The sequence below is a fragment of the Cryptosporidium andersoni genome (genome assembly GCF_001865355.1).
Source record: "Cryptosporidium andersoni isolate 30847 chromosome Unknown contig_38, whole genome shotgun sequence".
Lineage (NCBI taxonomy): Eukaryota > Apicomplexa > Conoidasida > Eucoccidiorida > Cryptosporidiidae > Cryptosporidium > Cryptosporidium andersoni.
In genome coordinates, this window is record NW_027122882.1 from 1 (window position 1) to 19,038 (window position 19,038).

At 27.7% G+C, this 19,038-nt stretch overlaps 8 protein-coding genes across 8 annotated transcripts; 5 read left to right on the top strand and 3 right to left on the bottom strand.

Annotated features, from left to right (window-relative positions):
- Positions 1–638: 638 nt before the first annotated feature.
- cand_004990 (phosphatidate cytidylyltransferase family protein) lies at positions 639–1,964 on the bottom strand (the record flags this gene model as incomplete). The annotated part of the gene is made up of 1 exon (XM_067210741.1): positions 639–1,964. One exon carries the CDS (start codon positions 1,962–1,964, stop codon positions 639–641), a length of 1,326 nt encoding a protein of 441 aa, XP_067067267.1.
- Positions 1,965–2,314: 350 nt separating this feature from the next.
- cand_005000 (RIO1 family protein) lies at positions 2,315–3,619 on the top strand (the record flags this gene model as incomplete). The annotated part of the gene is made up of 1 exon (XM_067210742.1): positions 2,315–3,619. One exon carries the CDS (start codon positions 2,315–2,317, stop codon positions 3,617–3,619), a length of 1,305 nt encoding a protein of 434 aa, XP_067067268.1.
- A 69-nt stretch (positions 3,620–3,688) lies between these two features.
- On the bottom strand, positions 3,689–4,645 carry cand_005010 (cell division protein kinase 10; the record flags this gene model as incomplete). The annotated part of the gene is made up of 1 exon (XM_067210743.1): positions 3,689–4,645. The coding sequence occupies one exon, from the start codon at positions 4,643–4,645 to the stop codon at positions 3,689–3,691; it is 957 nt and encodes a 318-aa protein (XP_067067269.1).
- A 266-nt stretch (positions 4,646–4,911) lies between these two features.
- Positions 4,912–9,975, top strand: cand_005020 (helicase conserved C-terminal domain-containing protein; the record flags this gene model as incomplete). Its single annotated transcript, XM_067210744.1, has 1 exon — positions 4,912–9,975. One exon carries the CDS (start codon positions 4,912–4,914, stop codon positions 9,973–9,975), a length of 5,064 nt encoding a protein of 1,687 aa, XP_067067270.1.
- A 467-nt stretch (positions 9,976–10,442) lies between these two features.
- On the top strand, positions 10,443–13,280 carry cand_005030 (uncharacterized protein; the record flags this gene model as incomplete). The annotated part of the gene is made up of 1 exon (XM_067210745.1): positions 10,443–13,280. One exon carries the CDS (start codon positions 10,443–10,445, stop codon positions 13,278–13,280), a length of 2,838 nt encoding a protein of 945 aa, XP_067067271.1.
- Positions 13,281–13,746: 466 nt separating this feature from the next.
- On the top strand, positions 13,747–15,279 carry cand_005040 (uncharacterized protein; the record flags this gene model as incomplete). The annotated part of the gene is made up of 1 exon (XM_067210746.1): positions 13,747–15,279. The coding sequence occupies one exon, from the start codon at positions 13,747–13,749 to the stop codon at positions 15,277–15,279; it is 1,533 nt and encodes a 510-aa protein (XP_067067272.1).
- Positions 15,280–16,207: 928 nt separating this feature from the next.
- cand_005050 (uncharacterized protein) lies at positions 16,208–17,188 on the bottom strand (the record flags this gene model as incomplete). Its single annotated transcript, XM_067210747.1, has 1 exon — positions 16,208–17,188. The coding sequence occupies one exon, from the start codon at positions 17,186–17,188 to the stop codon at positions 16,208–16,210; it is 981 nt and encodes a 326-aa protein (XP_067067273.1).
- A 344-nt stretch (positions 17,189–17,532) lies between these two features.
- Positions 17,533–18,666, top strand: cand_005060 (uncharacterized protein; the record flags this gene model as incomplete). The annotated part of the gene is made up of 1 exon (XM_067210748.1): positions 17,533–18,666. One exon carries the CDS (start codon positions 17,533–17,535, stop codon positions 18,664–18,666), a length of 1,134 nt encoding a protein of 377 aa, XP_067067274.1.
- Between the last annotated feature and the right edge of the window lie 372 nt (positions 18,667–19,038).

Here is a 19,038-nt window from a genome sequence, read left to right on the forward strand (position 1 = left end):
GACCCAACCTTGAATATGGGTATATTTAAAGAAATCACAACAAATCATACTGTCTGAAGACACTCAGATAAATAGCGAAATAATCCCACAAAGGGTGACAACAAAAATAATATAAAAGAAAGACTGAACATTGTTTCTCCAATAGTTCATACTAGTATCATTATCTATGAGTATTTGGTTAAGTAAAATGATGGAAATTGGGATTGGTGGAAGGATATTGCAATATTTGAAGATAAAAATATAAGATTGATAGATGTTTAGTTGTAACCATGAAATATGAGGTATTTTCAAAATATAAAGTCTCATTTCTTTTAAAATTCTTACATTTTAAGTGATAAATAATTGTGAATAAAAAACAAGTACATTCGGGGTGTATACAAAGAATAGTAGGTGCACAATATATTTCAGGTGAGAAAACAATTAAAGATATTTAGATCTTATTAAATACTATACTATTAGATCTAATTAACTTCTGCTTAAATATTTAAAATTTGGATTGTATCTTTTGGAGTGTTGTAAGCAATTGTTTATTAGAATAAACACTTAGTTGAGATCTCCTTATTTCTCTTATAGAGCAATAGGTAGTAGAATGGTAATTAATCAATTCAATGAATAAAAAAATTAGAAAAAAATGTAGATTAAACTGAATAAGTAGAATTAAAAGAATTTATATGAGCTTCCAGTATACTGATTAAACGTATAATATCAGGTTTAGATAATAGTTTTGCTGCACTGATAATGAAATCTAAAGAGAATGACTTAGGATTTTTGAACAAAAATGCTCGAATGTATAAAAAGGTAAACACTCCAGCTAGTACTTGACAATCAAATCTATCTGTAATTCCACCATGTCCAGGTATAGTTGTACCAAAATCTTTAATATGTAGAGCCCTTTTGAATCCAGAAGCAAAAAAACCACCGAAAGGTGCCACAAAGGCTGTAAATATTCCAATGAAGATAGCATGCATTTGTGCTTTAGAGATATATATTGACTTACCAATTATAGGTTGTAATGACAAAGGTACTTCATAGAGTTGGAATATATATACTAAATTGGGTTCACAAGTGAGATTACTCCACATTGAGAATGGAGTTTCTAAAAGATTATTTTGAGGACAAATAAAAATTTGATATTTAGAAAGAAAGTTTCCCAAGAAAATAGCAATTAGAATTGTTATAATTGAGGCCCCAATAAATCCTTCCATAGTTTTTCTGGGTGATAATTTAAATAGTGGAGTTTTACCGAATAATTTTCCACATATATAAGCTGATATATCATTACAGATAACTAAAATAGTAGGTAATATAAACCACATTAATCCACGATATATATTAGCAATCATAAATACTGATTGAGTTACAACTAATAATAAAGTGAGAATCATGATACCAAACTGAGAAAATTGATATTTCAAAGTATATCTTCTAAGAGATAAAATAAAGGCCATTAAGCCTAAAAGAGCAGCACTATAACTTATTATAGAATGATAAGATAGTACAATATTAAATAAAGTACAAGAATCTCTATAAATTCCAATTAATGGTATCCACCATAATTTCCCTGTGGCAAATAAAGTTACTCCAAACCAATACCATCTAAGGGTATAAAATAGTGGTAAATGTTTATCTTCTTCATTACTCCGTTTGAGTGATATAACTTCCTGATAAACTGCAGAGGTTAGAATAAGCACCAATATTGAGCTATAAGTATGTCCTGCTGCCAAAATTACGAAGAATGTTGATAATAATATTATAGTCCATAATGTACGAGTCATCAAGTTTGTTCCTTGACTCATTTTTTGATTTGCAGTGTATACTGAGTATCGGAAATTTCTTGATGAATTTCCTGAGCTTAATTTTCCCTTTTTATTAGTTCTACATGTTTCAGACTCTGTTTCAAGCTCAGTATCGTCAAATATTTCAATACCTTTTTTCATATCACCATTATTATTGCGGAACTTCATATATGCAAATTCCACTACAAATACATATTTAGAACTAATTCTGCAAAAAAGTATAAAATTGCAGATTTAAAAGTGTGTTCAACGAAGGTAGGTAGAGTTAAACTTGCTTAGACTATGCGGAGAATAATAGCCTGTTGCCTAGATCAAGTAAAATAAGAATTTTTTTAAGTGTCTATACCGCTTAAATGTTGTATACCGTTGTATAGGTGCCGGATTGTTATTTTTAAAAGGAATTGTCACATCTGACTTCATTATTATGTTATTTGGGTTATTTCTGTATAAAATAAATAGAAAATAATTTTAGTACATTTTAAGAAAATTAAGCTTATAATTAAGATAATCTTTGGTCTATGAAATTAGATGTTACTAATTTACGTTTTATAAATAAGGATGAGTGGAGAATATTAACAGCTGTAGAAATGGGTATGAAGAATCATGAATTGGTACCAGTCCAACTTATTGAATCTATAGGTAATTTGCGACATACAGGATCGTATGGACTTCTTCAGAATTTACTTAGAAATAAGCTGGTATCACGGGATAGCAAAGTATACGAAGGTTATAAATTGACATATTTAGGTTATGATTTTCTGGCATTAAGAGCTTTATCTAAACGAGGAGTTTTATCTTCAGTTGGTCGTAGAATAGGTGTAGGTAAAGAAAGCGATATTCATATTGCTAGTAATGAGGAAGGAAAATTACTTTGCTTGAAACTGCATAGACTAGGTAGAATATCTTTTCGAAATGTGAAGAATACTAGAGATTATTTAAGAAATAGAACTACATCCTCCTGGTTATATCTTTCTAGATTAGCAGCTTTAAAAGAATATAGTTGCATGCGTGCTTTATATGAAAATGGTTTTGATAAAGGAGATATATCTGTTCCCGAACCTATAGACTGCAATAGACATGCTGTTGTAATGGAATTTATTTATGGAGTACCACTTAGCACAGTTAGAGAGCTTAAGAGTCCTCATGAAGTTTTGGAGCGTCTTATGAAAATGATTGTGCGACTAGCAGATTGTGGTCTTATTCATTGCGACTTTAATGAATTCAATCTATTAATTAATGAAGATGAAAATATTACATTAATTGACTTTCCTCAAATAGTAAATACGACTCATATTAACGCTGATATGTACTTCAATAGAGATATTAGATGTATTAAGGATTTATTCCGAAAGAAATTCGGTATTGAAGTTATAGATGCTCCAACTTTCAATGAAGTTATACAGTGTCAAGATTTTACTAATAAAATTTTTATAGAAGATAATGTAAGTATTAATAGTCTTTCATCAAATCTATCTGAAAATGAAATAGATGACAATTTAAATATAAAGGAATATAGGAGATATGAGATAAAGTCTGAAGGTTTTAACCAAAGTGATCCAGAATCTAATTCTCAAGAAAGTGATGTTGAAACACTTACAGATGAGGGTGAAGTAGATAATCAGATAACTGAAAATGATGTGAATGCAAAAATTATGCAATATTGGCTACCACAAAAGAAAAGGACGGATAGAGCAAAGATTAGGAGCGCAGCCATTAATCATAATAAAAAGCATCACAACTCTAAAGGTAATTATGGATCAAAGAAAAGCAGAGAATATCGCAAAACAAAGGCTATGATTGCAAATATTTCAAGTGATTTTTGAAGATTATATACAAAAATATTTATATAGAAAGAAATAGTATTTATTATATTTGAAATTTAAACTAATTACTTAAGATTCGCGCAAGTACATAAGAGGTAATTCGGAAGGATCACAAGGCAAAGGAAAATTGTTAAAGTATTCATGATTTAAAGTATCTTTCGCACTTATTCTTTCCAATGGGTTCAATTTTAGTAGTGATCTTAACAAGTCAATAGCTGAATCTGAAGCATTTGGGAAGATATCTTTAAGTTGTTGAGGCATTCGAGGAGTAAATTCACAATATAAAGGAAGATTTCTCGACTGAGGCCAATTTGTATCTGATGGTGTTCCGAGCAACTCATAAATCCTCCCTAATTGTCTTAATTCATCTTCTCCAGGTAATAGAGGCTTTCCACCTGACAACAATTCAGCAAATATACATCCTATACTCCACATATCAACTGCATCACTATATTTAGTTGCTCCTAATAATAATTCTGGACTTCTATACCATAAAGTAACTACTTCAGGTGTATATTCACGCCTTGGTTGACCAAAGCTTCTAGCTAGACCAAAATCACCTACTTTTGCAATACCTTTGGAATTAATGAATATATTTGCAGGTGCTAAATCTCTATGAAGAATATACCATTTGTGTAGTTCTGCTACTCCCTGTACAATTTGCCGCAAAATACACTTAATTTGAGCTTCTGAAAAGCGTATACGATCTTCAAATACACGTCTTAAATCACTCTCCATATAGTCCATGACCACATTTATAAACTCTCCTTGTACAAACACGTCTCGTAGTTCCATTGTATTAGGATGGTGAATTTCATTCATTATTTTTAGTTCACGTAGGACTGTGAAGTGAATCCCACACTGTCCAATTTTTTGTCTTGAATTTTTTATATCAGTTGCAATATCTGTTAGTTTGACCTTCTTAATTGCTACTATTGAATCATCTAAAGTATCTCTTGCCTTTTCAATTTTACCATATGTACCTTGTCCTATATGGGCATTTAATTGAACATATCTTTTGCTCATCTTTAAGTACTTATGGCTGCACCTCAGTATTATATAGCTTTTAAAAAATTTAGATCTAGGACAACGTCCCAAAACTAAGTAATTAAGAAGTTATAACAGAATCACGTTTTACTACTAGGCGGGTTTTACGTGGTTTGACCAATGGTATACTTGTATTATACCATATTTTGTAAAGGATTAGAAGATATGGAGATATTTTAGAGTATTAAAACTACCAGATAGCTTTGAAATACATTAGAAAATTCCTAATTATATATATTGGATAAATGGTTAGAAAGAAGGCTATTGCAAAAAAGTATAAAATAGAAAACACAGTTGATAATACAGAAAATAAGATTACAGACTCTAAAAAAAAGGTTAAATATATAATACATAAGCATATATTGGTTAATATTGAAGATTTACTATGTCTAATTAAGGTTTGGAATAGAGTAAGGCTTATATGGGACAAACAAGATCAAGATACAGAAGATTTATTACATGACTTTCGAATAAACAAAAAGTCATTAAAAGTAGAATATGCAGAATCAAATTTGAGTAGTTCTAGAGCTTTCATTACATTATCTAATTTTGTTTTGGAATCTAAGAATTGTAGAACTGTAAATTGTGATAAGATAAACATGATAGCTTATGGAAATATACTACATTCTTCTTTATACCCTCATTCTCCTCCAATTCAAGTGAGAAAAGCTTTAATACTATTACAACAATCAGGTTTATTAAGTTTTACAGCTACTATTGAGAGTATAAAGCGATCTAGGGAAAATAGTTTATGTAAAGAGTTAATCTACTCTGGAGATATAACTGAAATGAATAGCTCTCTATCAAATACTAATACATCCTATATATTTGTGAATATTAGGATATTTTTACACGTACTTTGTTTAGATAATAAGTATATTATGAGAATTCCTGGTTCTCGTAAGGCACTGAAAACAATTTTAGCATGGATAGATCCAGATAAATTCAAAATTCCAATTGTAACTACTAAACAAATGGATAAAGCAATAAAACTTGAGCCAAATGATATATATTCAAGGTTAATCCAAGTTGATATCATAAATAAAGTATTTGTGGGAGATTGGAAACAACCAGAAAATTTGATGACTAAACCTCGTACATATCAGAAAGATGCTATTTATTTTGCAGCACGTGTAGAACAAGGTATATGCATGAAATTTGATTATGAACCTTATTGGTACCTAGTAAAACTCCCAGATGCTTATGAACCTTTGTGCAGTAGAAAAAAGTTATTTGGAAATATTATAACTGGTGATATATGTATAGATATACCTCCAGGAGGTGGTAATTATATTGTTCGTGGAGGTTTTATTTGTGATGAAATGGGTCTTGGAAAAAGTTTAGAAATTATTGGATTAATATTATTAAATAGGCGAATTGAGTCTAAAGATATATACACAAAATTTGAATTGTCTAATACTAGTTCTAAAGTAATCTTGAATAGACAAAAAAACTTTGATACATCTTTATTTAACTTAGCTAATGAAATATCTTTAAATAATGAAGGTAATTTAATTGTTGAGTGTCCCTGTGGTACTTTAAATAATTCATTGAGAATTAAAGCTTGTAATGTTTGTCATACTTATGTTCACGAGATATGCTGCACTAGTGGCATTGCTCCCATAAATCAATTATTGAATAATGATGAATTTATGTGTCCTATATGTGATAACTTGAAGGCCAAGAGTATATCAGCTAAGACCACTCTTATAATAGCTCCAGGTAGTATTATAGATCAATGGGAAGATGAAATTCTTAAACATACATATGCTGGAAGTTTATCTGTGGCAAAGTATCAGGGTGTAAGAACAATACAAATGTATCTTAAAAAATTAGCTTCAAAAAGTGAACTATTTAATTCTACTATAAAAGGAAAAAAAGTAATTCAAGATAACTTATCGAAAAGTAAACCTTGGGAATTTATTAAAACCCGTTATGACCTTGCAACTTTTGATATAGTACTAGTATCTTATGAAACTTTGCGTGAAGATATACACCATGCTATTGATGAAGAACAATTTAATAATAGAAAGTCTTTACGTTATAAAAAAGCATATCCAATATTTCCATCACTCTTGACAAATATAGAATGGTGGCGTATTGTTTTAGATGAAGCTCAAATGGCAGAGGGATACTCTCTTGCTTCTAAGATGACAAGTAGACTTTACTGTATCCATAAATGGTGCGTTACTGGAACTCCTATTGTAAGATCAATAAGTAATGACTTATCAGGTTTGTTGACAACCTTATCTTCAGTAGGTTTACCATTTGTAGGAGAGTCAATGTTTAAAAAATTTCTTGATTATTTAAATTTAGCATGGGATGAGGTACATACAAATAATGGTAATTTTCCTAAAATATGTGATCAAAGATTAGAAACTAAAAGCGAGGATTTAGAAGCTAATATTAATATAAATTGCACAGAACAAAAGTATTACTCAATTACTTCTGAGAACCTAAATACGGAAGAAATTGAAAATAATCTTAATATTAATGAGCTTGGTATATTTCCCCAAAAAGGTGTTATTATTCAAGTTCTAGAGTTATTAGACAAACTTATTGGTCCTTTATTTCTTAGGAGACTAATGAAAAATGTAGAGACTGATTTGAGTATTCCAAAACCCTTTTATGGTAATACAATTCTTGCTTTATCTTGTATTGAAAAATTCTTTTATTTGAAACAATATGAAACAGCACGCAAAGTCGTTGAAACTATTTTAAGTAAAACAAATGAAACTAAAGTTTATGATTATTTATTTAACAGAAATTCTAAGGAAGTAGATATTATTTTAATGTTACGATTGGCTTGTATACACCCACAATTAGGATCAATGGGATTGCGGAATACAAACCACAAAATAAAATATAAAAAACACTTCAAGGATATCCATATTGAAGGGAATACATTAAATTCATCTTTTTCAAATGGAATAAATATTATGACTATGGAACAGGTTTTAGATCGTCTTCTAAATAAATGTAGAATAGAAATTGAGGATTCAGTTCGTAAGTATGTAATGAACACCCTAGGTTTGGCAGGAATATGTATTATAGAAAATAATTTAGATGAAGCATTAAATTATTATGTTCAGGTATTAAATATTAGAAATGATGATAGAGTTGATATTCCTCAACAAATACATACTTTATGGAATCTTCATGAAACACTAACCAGAGTAGTGAATTCAGAGGGAGAAATTAAAATTCAAGGTAATATATTTGACTCTAAAAAACTTTTGGATGAATGTAATGAACTTGAAAAACGCTATATAAATAGATTTAATGAGGATTATTTAGAAAAACGTGAAGTTTTCTACAAATCCATTGAGAAATCAAATAGTTTTAAGAATGGAAATTCTATAGAGAATTGGTGGTGCATATTTAATAGCCTAAAAAGTAGAGAAGATGAAGAAAATTTATTATATAGAGTTAGAGATTGTATTTATGAGTATAGAAGTTCGAAAGATTCTGATACAAAATATCAACTACCTTTCTTCCGTTCTATTAATGGGTTGATTACTTTACTTACCTCAAGGACTCGAACTTTAGAAGATTCTCGTGAAAATTTACATAATAACATTAAAGATTTGGAATTTGATGAATGTAAGCCATCTGATGACTTACTAGCAAAAGTGTCATCTTGCATCATTTGCTTCAGAAAAAATATTGATGAAAATACATTGAGTGATTTTAAAAAGGAGGGTTTTTATAAAAAAATAAATGATATTTCGAATAAGAATATTATATGCCCATTTTGTACCTTACAAAAATATTTTGAAGTTTATGAAAATTGTATATATACTATAAAGCGAAAGGTAGAATCACGTAGTACTAGTCATACTATAGACCATGAAATAATTGATGAAAGTGGATTTTTTGTTACAAATTTGATTTCAGATACAACATATTTACGGGATTCAGAGACTATATATGTGCTTAAAATATTGCAAAAAGAATTAAAGCGATATTTTAGGATGAATGATATTCTAAAGATCCAAGAATTATGTAATTCTCATATTAAATATTTGGAAACCTTAAAACTTGAATTAACTAATACAAAAGCCTATATATCATCTAAAAGACAGCTTGTAAACTCTTATCTGGAATTGTTTGATTGTAAACAACGGATCAAAATTTTAGATACCAAATCCAAATATTCAAATCATATCAATATTATTCATCCTAATGAGATTCCCTTACTTAAACGACAATTTGAAAGTGAGAGAAATCTAATTATTAATTTCAGAAAATTATTAAAATCTCAACAAAGATTTCTGTTGGCACTAAGACAAAAACAATCTAGATATTCCAATCAACATGAAAATTTATCGGAGGAAAATATATATAAACTAAATAATATTAATAATAAAAGTGATCATATACAAGATTCTTCAGAAAATAAAACTAAATTAAATGATTATGAAGCTAAAAATTTGGAAAGTAAAGATATCATCTTATCAATGAATCCCAATTCTATAGAATTTGATATATGCCCAATATGTTTAGGTAATATTGATTCTCAATCTCAAGTTTTACTTCCTTGTGCTCATCCTCTTTGTATAGATTGCTACAAAATTATTAAAAAAAACACCAAGGTTAAAAGAAAGTGTCCAACATGTAGAACAAAATTTTCAGATGTAAATGTAGTACTAATTATTCCAGATGATACCCAATCGTCAAATCCTTCAAACACACTACAACAAGATTCATATAGTTATATAGACACTAATTTTGATAATTTTCATCAAATTCACTCCATAAAATTAATAGGTACATTTGGAACAAAGATTGAAGCTATTGTAAAACATGTAAAGTGGATACTTAAAGGTGAATATTGTGATGGTTTTATCAGGATAAATGAAGACGATAAAATTATTCTTTTTTCAGATTTTATGGAGGCTTTAGATCTTTTATGTGCTGCATTATCTATAAATAATGTTTCATTCAAAAAATACAATGGAGGCAAAAATGATTATCATATACTTCGTGATTTTATAAAATTTCCTAATAATAGAGTATTAATTTGCAATACTTTAAATGTTGGAAAAGGTGTTACGATGTCTGTAGCTAATCACATAATATTTGTAGATCCATTATTACATGAAGCTGATGAGTTACAGGCAATTGGAAGAATTGTTCGTATGGGACAAGTGAAAACACCGCATATTTGGCGTTTTATAATAAAAGATTCTATAGAACAGGTTTTAATTGGGTGTAACAAGAAATCTTTGGAAGCTAATATTTCTGAGATACATCTTCAATCTACATCAGCAAAGATAATTAAGTATTTGTTAAATGTGGATTACTAAGCCAATATTCTAAGATCCTTAAATTTTTATGTATATCTCAAATTTCCTGTTCTAACTGAATAATTTCTACAAAGTTAGCTTTGTATAGTTAATTTAGTTATAAAATATTTAAATTTGTTTATCTTCAATTTCTATTATTCCTAATTTTTATTATAAGTCATTACATATGCCAATTAAAAGATATAAGTGGGGGTACCCGAAGCATTGTATACCCGCTAAATGATGTATTCAATGATCTCGTGTTTTATAAATTTATTGGTTAGAGAAGGGAAGGAAGTTTTTTTAAACAAGTTAAGTAATTTATTGGAATTAAGGGTTAATTGCAGGTTGGTATTTTATGCTGAATTAATTCTCTAATTACTCTGGAGATCCACAAACTCTTATTACTTAACTATATAATTGATGAATACCGACAATAATCAATGAATTGGAAATACAAGACTATACCAAAATTCACTAAAATATTTATGTACCAATCTTCTTTATTTTTAACTGTTATATCTCTCATTCTAATATTATTCCATGGTTTCCCATCAATTGTAACTGAATTTAATAAACATTATTATTACGTAAATTTTAAAACAAATTATATAAGCAAAGATATTCGTCTAATACGCTATTTGGAAACTCTAGATGAGAGAAGTCAGAATAGTTCTGTATATTTTGAGCAAAATTTAATAAATAGTAGAGTTTTAAATACCAGAGCATCTAATATAATGTCATGTCACTTATTCCTATTAGACAGTCAAATTTCACAAGTGAAAATGAATTGTGTTTCTGGAAATAATTTGTGTGGCTGTACTGTTGAAGTTTTAGATAGCTCATATGGCTTAGAAATAGCAAATATTAGCTTGATTTCAGATTTAGATAGAGTTTCAGTTTTAAATATTATCAAGATTAGGAGACTATATTATGGATTAAATATATTAATAGAATATATTCAAAATAATTTTAAGAATAAACTATCTGAATTTTCTCAAGGTTCCCTTGATACTATAAGAAATATAGGATTAGTTTATGATGGTATAGTATTAACATCATGGTACGAAGAATTAAGTAGATATATTGAACAGATTATAAATTTAGAAAACAAAGTTCAATATAGTAATACCAACAATCCAAGGATATATAGAACTAGTTTTATATTATCACATGCATATACTAATAATATATTAAGACGTAATTTAAGTATGGGCCCAATTGATGTAAAATTTATAAATGTACTTATAACAAATAATGACTCAGTAAATTTTATATTAAAGATTTTGAGGGATTTTTTAAAAGTAATTGGTGTAAGAATTAAACAGTTTACTAGTAAAATAAATATATTGAATAATTCCATATTTTCCAATGATGTAAGTTTGGGTATTGAGAATCAAGAGGATAATTTTAGCTTTGAACTGAATAATAATTTGAATGATAAAAACTTTTCATCTGTTTATAGCTTGTTTAGTAAAGATAGCTCAGCTAATACAGAACTATGGTGGACTATTTTATCATATGACTATTTAGATATTCTTTATTGGAATAAAGTTTATCTTTCAAATCTTGATGATATAATGAGAAATAATACTTATAATGAAGTACTGGTAAATATGAAATATTTAAGACAAGATATTAATGAAAATAATGGAGAATCTGGTATGTTGATGAAAATAAATAGAGCTATTTTATTATCTCCAGGTTATAGAAAGAAAATAATAAGATATAGATATGAGATGAATTACCGTAGGATTTGTATTATTCAAGGACATGGAAATCCAAGAGAGATATCTCGTTCTAGTTTATCTCGTGCAACTATAGCAGAATATGCTAGATATCAAGGATATGGATATATGATGTTTGATGACAACTTTTTTTCAAAAGCTTCACTAGATTTGAATGTAGGTTTGGACATTCCTAGATTTTATTTAAAATTTTTTGCTACTATAAAAACTTTATTTGGGGATTTACATAATTTTAAAAAAATGTTTAGAAAGGAAAGTAATTCATCTAAAATGTTTGATAACCAAATATTTAAGTATTGGGATTATGAATATATATTTGACTCTATATTTAATAATATTGACAAATCAAAATTAGAATGGGATTTAAATCATGACTTCTTATATCGTGATATTCCAAGTTCTAGGGCTTCTAGTATTCAATATAATGGAATTATTCAATACACTCCAAGGAATACAAATATTGGGGTATGTGATTATACAGTTTGGTTTGATTCAGATATAATTATAACTAATAGATTTGTATCTATTGAAAGATTATTATATAATTATGAAGCTTATAACATATCGAGCTTTATTACAAACAAGACAAATAATTTAGTTGATTTGGAATATAAAGATTACTCAAAAAAACATCGTTTAGTATACTTATTAGGTAAAGATCAATCATGGGAAGAGAGACATTCTTTAGTAAATTCAGGCTTTTATATTATCTATAGATCACCTTCTGTGATGAAAGTCCTTTTTCATTCTATATATACAGATCCAAAAATCACAGATAATTATATTTTATGGGGCCATAAATGGCCAGAACAATCTACAATTAATGATGCTATATTTGAATATTTTGGTCACTCTCTTAGTAGTCCATCAAAAACTATTGATATTCATTTAATGAGTAAAGATGAAATTAATAAACAAATATTTATTTACTTTAATAATGGATCTCCTATAGCCTTTTCTTCCAAATTTGGAGATACTTGTGTTGCCACAAGTTCACATATTTTGAATTCCGTTTGGTTCGATAATTCTAACTATATTGGTGAGGGAAGATGGAGACCTGGATATTTTTTTATCCATGCATCAAATACAAATTCTATACTTAGATCTAATATTTTAGCAGGTCTTTTATATATTATATATATTGATGGAATTAGTGAAAAATTTATTTACACATTTAATAAGACTTGTACTATACCTCTGGATCAAATAAATCAGGGATTAGACTATTTAATTGAATACTTACACAAAAGAGATAAGGAAAAAAATTTATCAACAGATAAAAGTAAGTCATCTTCTCAGGTATCCCTAGAAATAATCTTGGAATTGAATTTATTAAGTATTAATTATCAAACAAATTTCAAACAAGAGAATTTTATTGATAGTTCAGGTATTATATGCAAGGAAGTAAATTATTTTTTACAAGCTTTTATAGAAACAGCTCTTCTTGCTTGTGTTGCAATATTGGGCATGTTATTATCGTATTCAATGTATGTGTCAAATAAGAGACAACAATATAGTATCAAGAGCTATGATAGAAATTTATATTTGACTTCTAATAAATTAGAAGTTTCTTATTAGTGAATAAAATTAAGTACTAGTAATCTTATGAACTATTATTATATTAAAAATAATACCTTTTTCCCAATAATAAACTAATATATACATTTGTATTCACTTCTAAACTATGTAATATAGTATTGCACCCATCTAATTTTTAATGTGATGACAATTTAAAGGTGTAAAGAAGAGGAGTACCAAAAGTTTTATATTTTGTGCGTTTACCTGAATTTGGCGCTAACAATGTGTTATCATGCCCCAACTGATAATTGCATGCAGATTTCACTAATACTACGTCTCTCTTTAATTATTATTATTATTTAAAGAACAAAAAAGTATAAAAATTAAATTCCGTATGTAATTTTTGTTAATTACAGTGTTCCATTAAAATTATTGTCTGGAAATGGCTTAACTAGAAAGGTATACTAAAGAAATAAAGTTGAGATTTAGGGATTTGAAATATTTTTCACTTTTATATGATAAGGAGATGGATTTTCAATACTTGAATCAAATATCTAATAGATTATCATTATATAATAATGAATATGGACTTAATGATAATAAGACAGATCAAGAATTAGAAATATTAAAATATACAAAATTAAACAAAACATCAATAAATAAGGAATATTTTGATTCAAATAATGCAAATGTCAACAAAGTACTTTCTGGAAAATTAGGTAATATTAATGTTAAATGCTTTAATAAGATCTATAACAATAGACAGGAAATACAATTTTTTTTTAATAATTCTAAATTAAATGGGACTTTACAGCAAATAAGAGATGCACTAAATTCTCTATATATTGATCAAACTCGTCCTCATATACAAGAACTATTAAGACGTATACAAGAGAGAAGTACTGAAAGTTTTAGAAATATGAAGTTTGGTACGAAAGAATTACTTAATGAGTTATATATTCATAAGGATGAATTTTTCGTTTCTGAGAGTGGTGAAGTATATTTCACTAATAATAAAGTTGATGAATCCCATTGGATTGATCCTAAGAATCCTGAAGATCCTTATTCACCTAGTGTTTGGAAAGCTTTTATGCAGTATATACACAATTTAATAAGAATTGGAAATTTTAATTCTCATTTTTCTAATTTATCTCATATTGAAAGTGATAAATATCAACTAAATAATAATTCAGGATTTAGTTATGACTATTTTAATTATAAGAATAATCAGATAACTCCAATTTTAATGAGATATCAATTCAAAGGTGGGCGTTATGGAGTAGCTATTGAGATTCACAAGGCAAATATTCCAGAACTGAAAGATTTATCTGTAGGTCAAATATGCCATCTAGTTCAGTTAGCAATAAGCAAGGGTATACTTCAATATGAAAATAATGTTTTACAACCAAGGTGCACATGTTTGAAGATTGCAGCAGCTGTTTTAGCCTTAGATATTGAGAAAGATAATGGAAAATTTGATAAAGGAATATTTAATAAAAGCTTTGGTTTTAATGATAGAAAAAATTCTTTTAGTTCATCTTCTATAACTACTACAGATACTGAAGATAATAGTTCAATTACTACAAGTCCACATAGAAAATCATTATCTGCTGACATTATAACTCTGAGAAAGCAAATACGAAGGATATTAAGAGATTATCCTGAAGGTATTCTTCTGAGCTTATTAAAAAAGTATTTTGTTTCATGTTGGAATACAAAGCTATGTCCAACAGTTTATGGGTATACCAGGATATCAGCTTTACTATTGTCCGATTATTTAAAAGATATTTGTAGATTATATGTTGATTCTAAAAATCATGTATTAGTACAGTCTACAAATTATCAGATTCCAGAAAATGTAAGATTTCTTGAGGAAGAAAAAAGTAATAAGAACACTGCATCTATAGATTTAGAGCTTTTACAACCTAACCAAGCTATGTATAATATTACATTCGAGTATATGAAGGCACTTAGATTTTTTAATAATACAATAATTTACGATCAGTCACATAATAATAGTGTTAATAAATCATTTCTTAATAGTCAAGATATTACTTAGAAATATTCTTTTGTAAATATATCTAAAAAAAATTTAATTCCAACTAATAATTAATAAATCCTATTAGAGGAGCTTCAACTTTTTTGTTTTGTGGTTATGAATATATTCTAGACAAAGAATTCTGTAAAATTACTTATCACTATATTGAGATCTATGTATATATATTATTTAGAATCCTTTCTATTTTATCTAGTTACTAGAAACTAGTGATAAATTAATGTTAAAAACAGTAGTTCTGCTAGAATTTACTATCTACTAATTAGATATATCGTTATTATTCAATAAGCTGAAATAAATTGTTCTTTTTTTTTTTTCAAGATATTTTTAGATAATTCATATAGTTGTATATTTAATAAAGTTTCCTTTGCTTCTAGACTAATATATAGGTAGATTTACATTATACGAAATAGAGTAACACTCATTAGATACCAATAAGTTCAGTTAGTAGTTAAAGAATTCCAAAGAAGTTCACTTACTATTTGAGATTCTTCATAAATTCATTGTATTAGAACTTGTTCAATATATATAATTGGTTTTAAATAATCTCTTTGAAAACTTCAAAGTTAATTTATTTTAAATACTATTTAATTGTTAAATAATAGATTAATAGTACAGAAATACTTAAGTCAATATTTCTAGAGTTTGAATAAAACCTATTCAACTATTTAGCTATTATCCTTATTAAAAGTATTTTAAAATATCCACTAGTATTCAATATATGAAGTCTCATCTTTAAATTCCATTTTTTTAATAATAATATATTGCAAAGTTTATATATGTTGATAGATCAGAACTATCCCAAGAAGCTCTAGAATTTATTTTCTCAATATAAGATTTTTTCTTGTATGAACATTTTGCTTATTTTATTATTCTTTCTGTCTTCGTTTACTTTAAATTTACTCTTTTCCATCCTAGCTATCTTCATGATTTATTGAATTACTGCATTGGAGGAATAAGGTGCAGGTTTTTTCAAAGCACCAGCAAAGTAGACAAAGTCATCTGGAGATACTCGTCGAATTTCTTCTGAGGAGCATAACTTGAATATGTTAGCTTTTATACAGGAGCATTTATCTTGATCTAATATAGATGTAGCTAACCAAGATTGGAAAGAAAGCCTTCTACAATCTTCATCACAAGTATCATTATTTACAACTGGAATATTTTTTGGGATAAACCAACCGTTTTTTAGTGCTGCATTGTACATCTTTTCCATTCTCATGGAGCTTTCTTCATTAAGTGAAAATGTTACAGGATAAGCTGCTTGTGAAATAAAATCTGCTATAAATCCAAGAGCTCGATCTATAGGTTTCTCTAGGTCCTCAGGACAATTTTTTTGATGAGGTCCATTACGAATAATATTTTTAGCTTGTTCAACAAGTAAAAACATTACACATGAATATTCTTCAGGTAAACCTTTAGATGAGTCTAGAAGTTTATCAATTCTATCCTCTCCACCTGACACAACAACCATCATAGCATTTGCATTTCTAATAGTTTCCAAAATTGTATTCTGAGTTGCATCCACAAGTCCATCTTGATCATTATCTAAAACACTTGCTAATAACTCAGCCAAATAGGCAATTTTATCATCGGGAACATCTTTATCAGCTAATATTCTAATTCCAAATACAGATGTATATTTTCCCAATCCTGCCTTGGTAAATCCAGATTCAGGTAAAGCTAATGGTTTCAAATATACAGCGTTATCATCATTTTGTTCCTTAAATATCTCTGCTGGGAATACTACCTGAGAACAAGAATCTTCTGTGGGTACTATTGGATTATTTATAGTTGTTGAATTGGAATCAGTAGTATTTGAAGGAATTCGGATATTTGTACTTGGGACTGCCTTAACAGTCAGAATTAATCCAAGTAAAACCAGAATATAATATAGCAAAAGTTTCATCATGACAACAAAGTACCAACAGTTATTATGTCTGAATTCTTAAGTAACCCAATAAATGTCTGGTGATATGTTATTGCATGTCGTAATAGACTACATAATTTTCAATGGGGATACGAGGACCAGATTAATAAATCCCCATATAGTTATAAAATCATTTAAAGACCCCATATATAATCTCACTATATTTTTGTATCCCTGGAAGGTTTTTTTTAAGTCTCTATAGCTTGATATAGTTCAAAAGAAAGATAGTCCAATTTACAGTTAAATTAACAAAAACCCTACCGCAAATTAATATTTGTATTAGGCGCTAAAAAAATTCTAATATTTAAAACGCTTGTAATTTCTTAATGTGTAAAAATATCAGAGATTGGTGTATTTTAGGGATATATTCTAGAAATTTATATGATATATGGTACCAAAAGAATATTGCACCCTGTATTGAACTAGAATGGGTACTAAATAAGATACTAAATAGGCCTACATTAGAAGATCATGATTTAAAGATTATATATATTCCAAGAGAGACAGTATGCAAATTATTTGGATTAGTAGGATTATGCGATTATGATCTAGAAGAGTGCATAAATGCTTTAGATAATCTACTTTGTCATTATCGTTATATTCAAGTTTTTACTGAAACACAAATATATTATGATGCCGAATATCTTCCAGAATTTATTTGGTTTTTTATCAGAAAATATAGTTTGATATTTTCTACTAGAGATTCTTCGATAAATATGGATATATCTTTTAGAATTTTAGTTATATATTTATGCCACTTATATTGTCCAAATGAGATAAGATCTTGTATAATATTAATTGCTGGAACATCAGGAAGTGGGAAAAGTACTGTTAGCTCATTTTTAGCTTCATACTTGAATATTAAATGTATTTTATCAACAGATACAATTAGACATATATTAAGGTTCACAGATAATTATAAGGATGATGCAACTCTTCACTGCTCCACATATGAAGTATACAAATATGTTAATACCCAAAATAAAAGTAGTGAACAAATAGAAATTTCAACTAGTAAATATAGTAGAAAATCCCAAAATGTTATATTAGGATACTTAATGCAATCTAGTTTAATTGAAGATTATATTTATGAAATGGTGAAAACAACTATACAGAAGCATCGGAATATTATTGTTGAAGGAGTACATATAACACCTGATCTTATCAGAAGAATTCACAATTTAGCATATACAACTAGATCAAATCTTGTAACTTTTCTTGTATATATAGAGGATAAGGAAGAACATTTAAAACGTCTTCAGGAGAGGAGTAGAGGAATTCTGCAATCAAAATATTCTCATAATATAAATGAGATACATACTATTCAAGAATACCTTTTAAGTGAGGCCAAGTTAAATGAAATGACAATTTGTATAAATAATACATCAAGTGATATTTATTCTATTGTAAAGAAGGTAATTTTAAAACAAATCCGAGTAATCTTTTCTAAGTACTTTTAGTACTGAGCTTACACAAATTTTTCTTCTGGGGGGATATATGTAAATTAAAGGCAAAAGTAAGATATGGTTTATAAAGCTTTAATTATTTGTAGATATATATATAATTAAATAGGTTTTTCACTATTTAGAAGTATTTTAAGTAATAATATATCTAAATTCTCGTAAATTAGGTTATGTAGAACATAATTAGAATATAGCTTTGTATTATATTTTAAAATAGTAATTTTTAATCTTTGTTTCCCTAAGTTTAATGAGAGATTTATCTTTAAAATTTATCAATATTATAAATATCTTTAGGAACCTATAAGCTTATATTAGAGTTTCGTTCTCAATTAATCTGATTTATCTAAATATTTCTAAACAGTTATATAA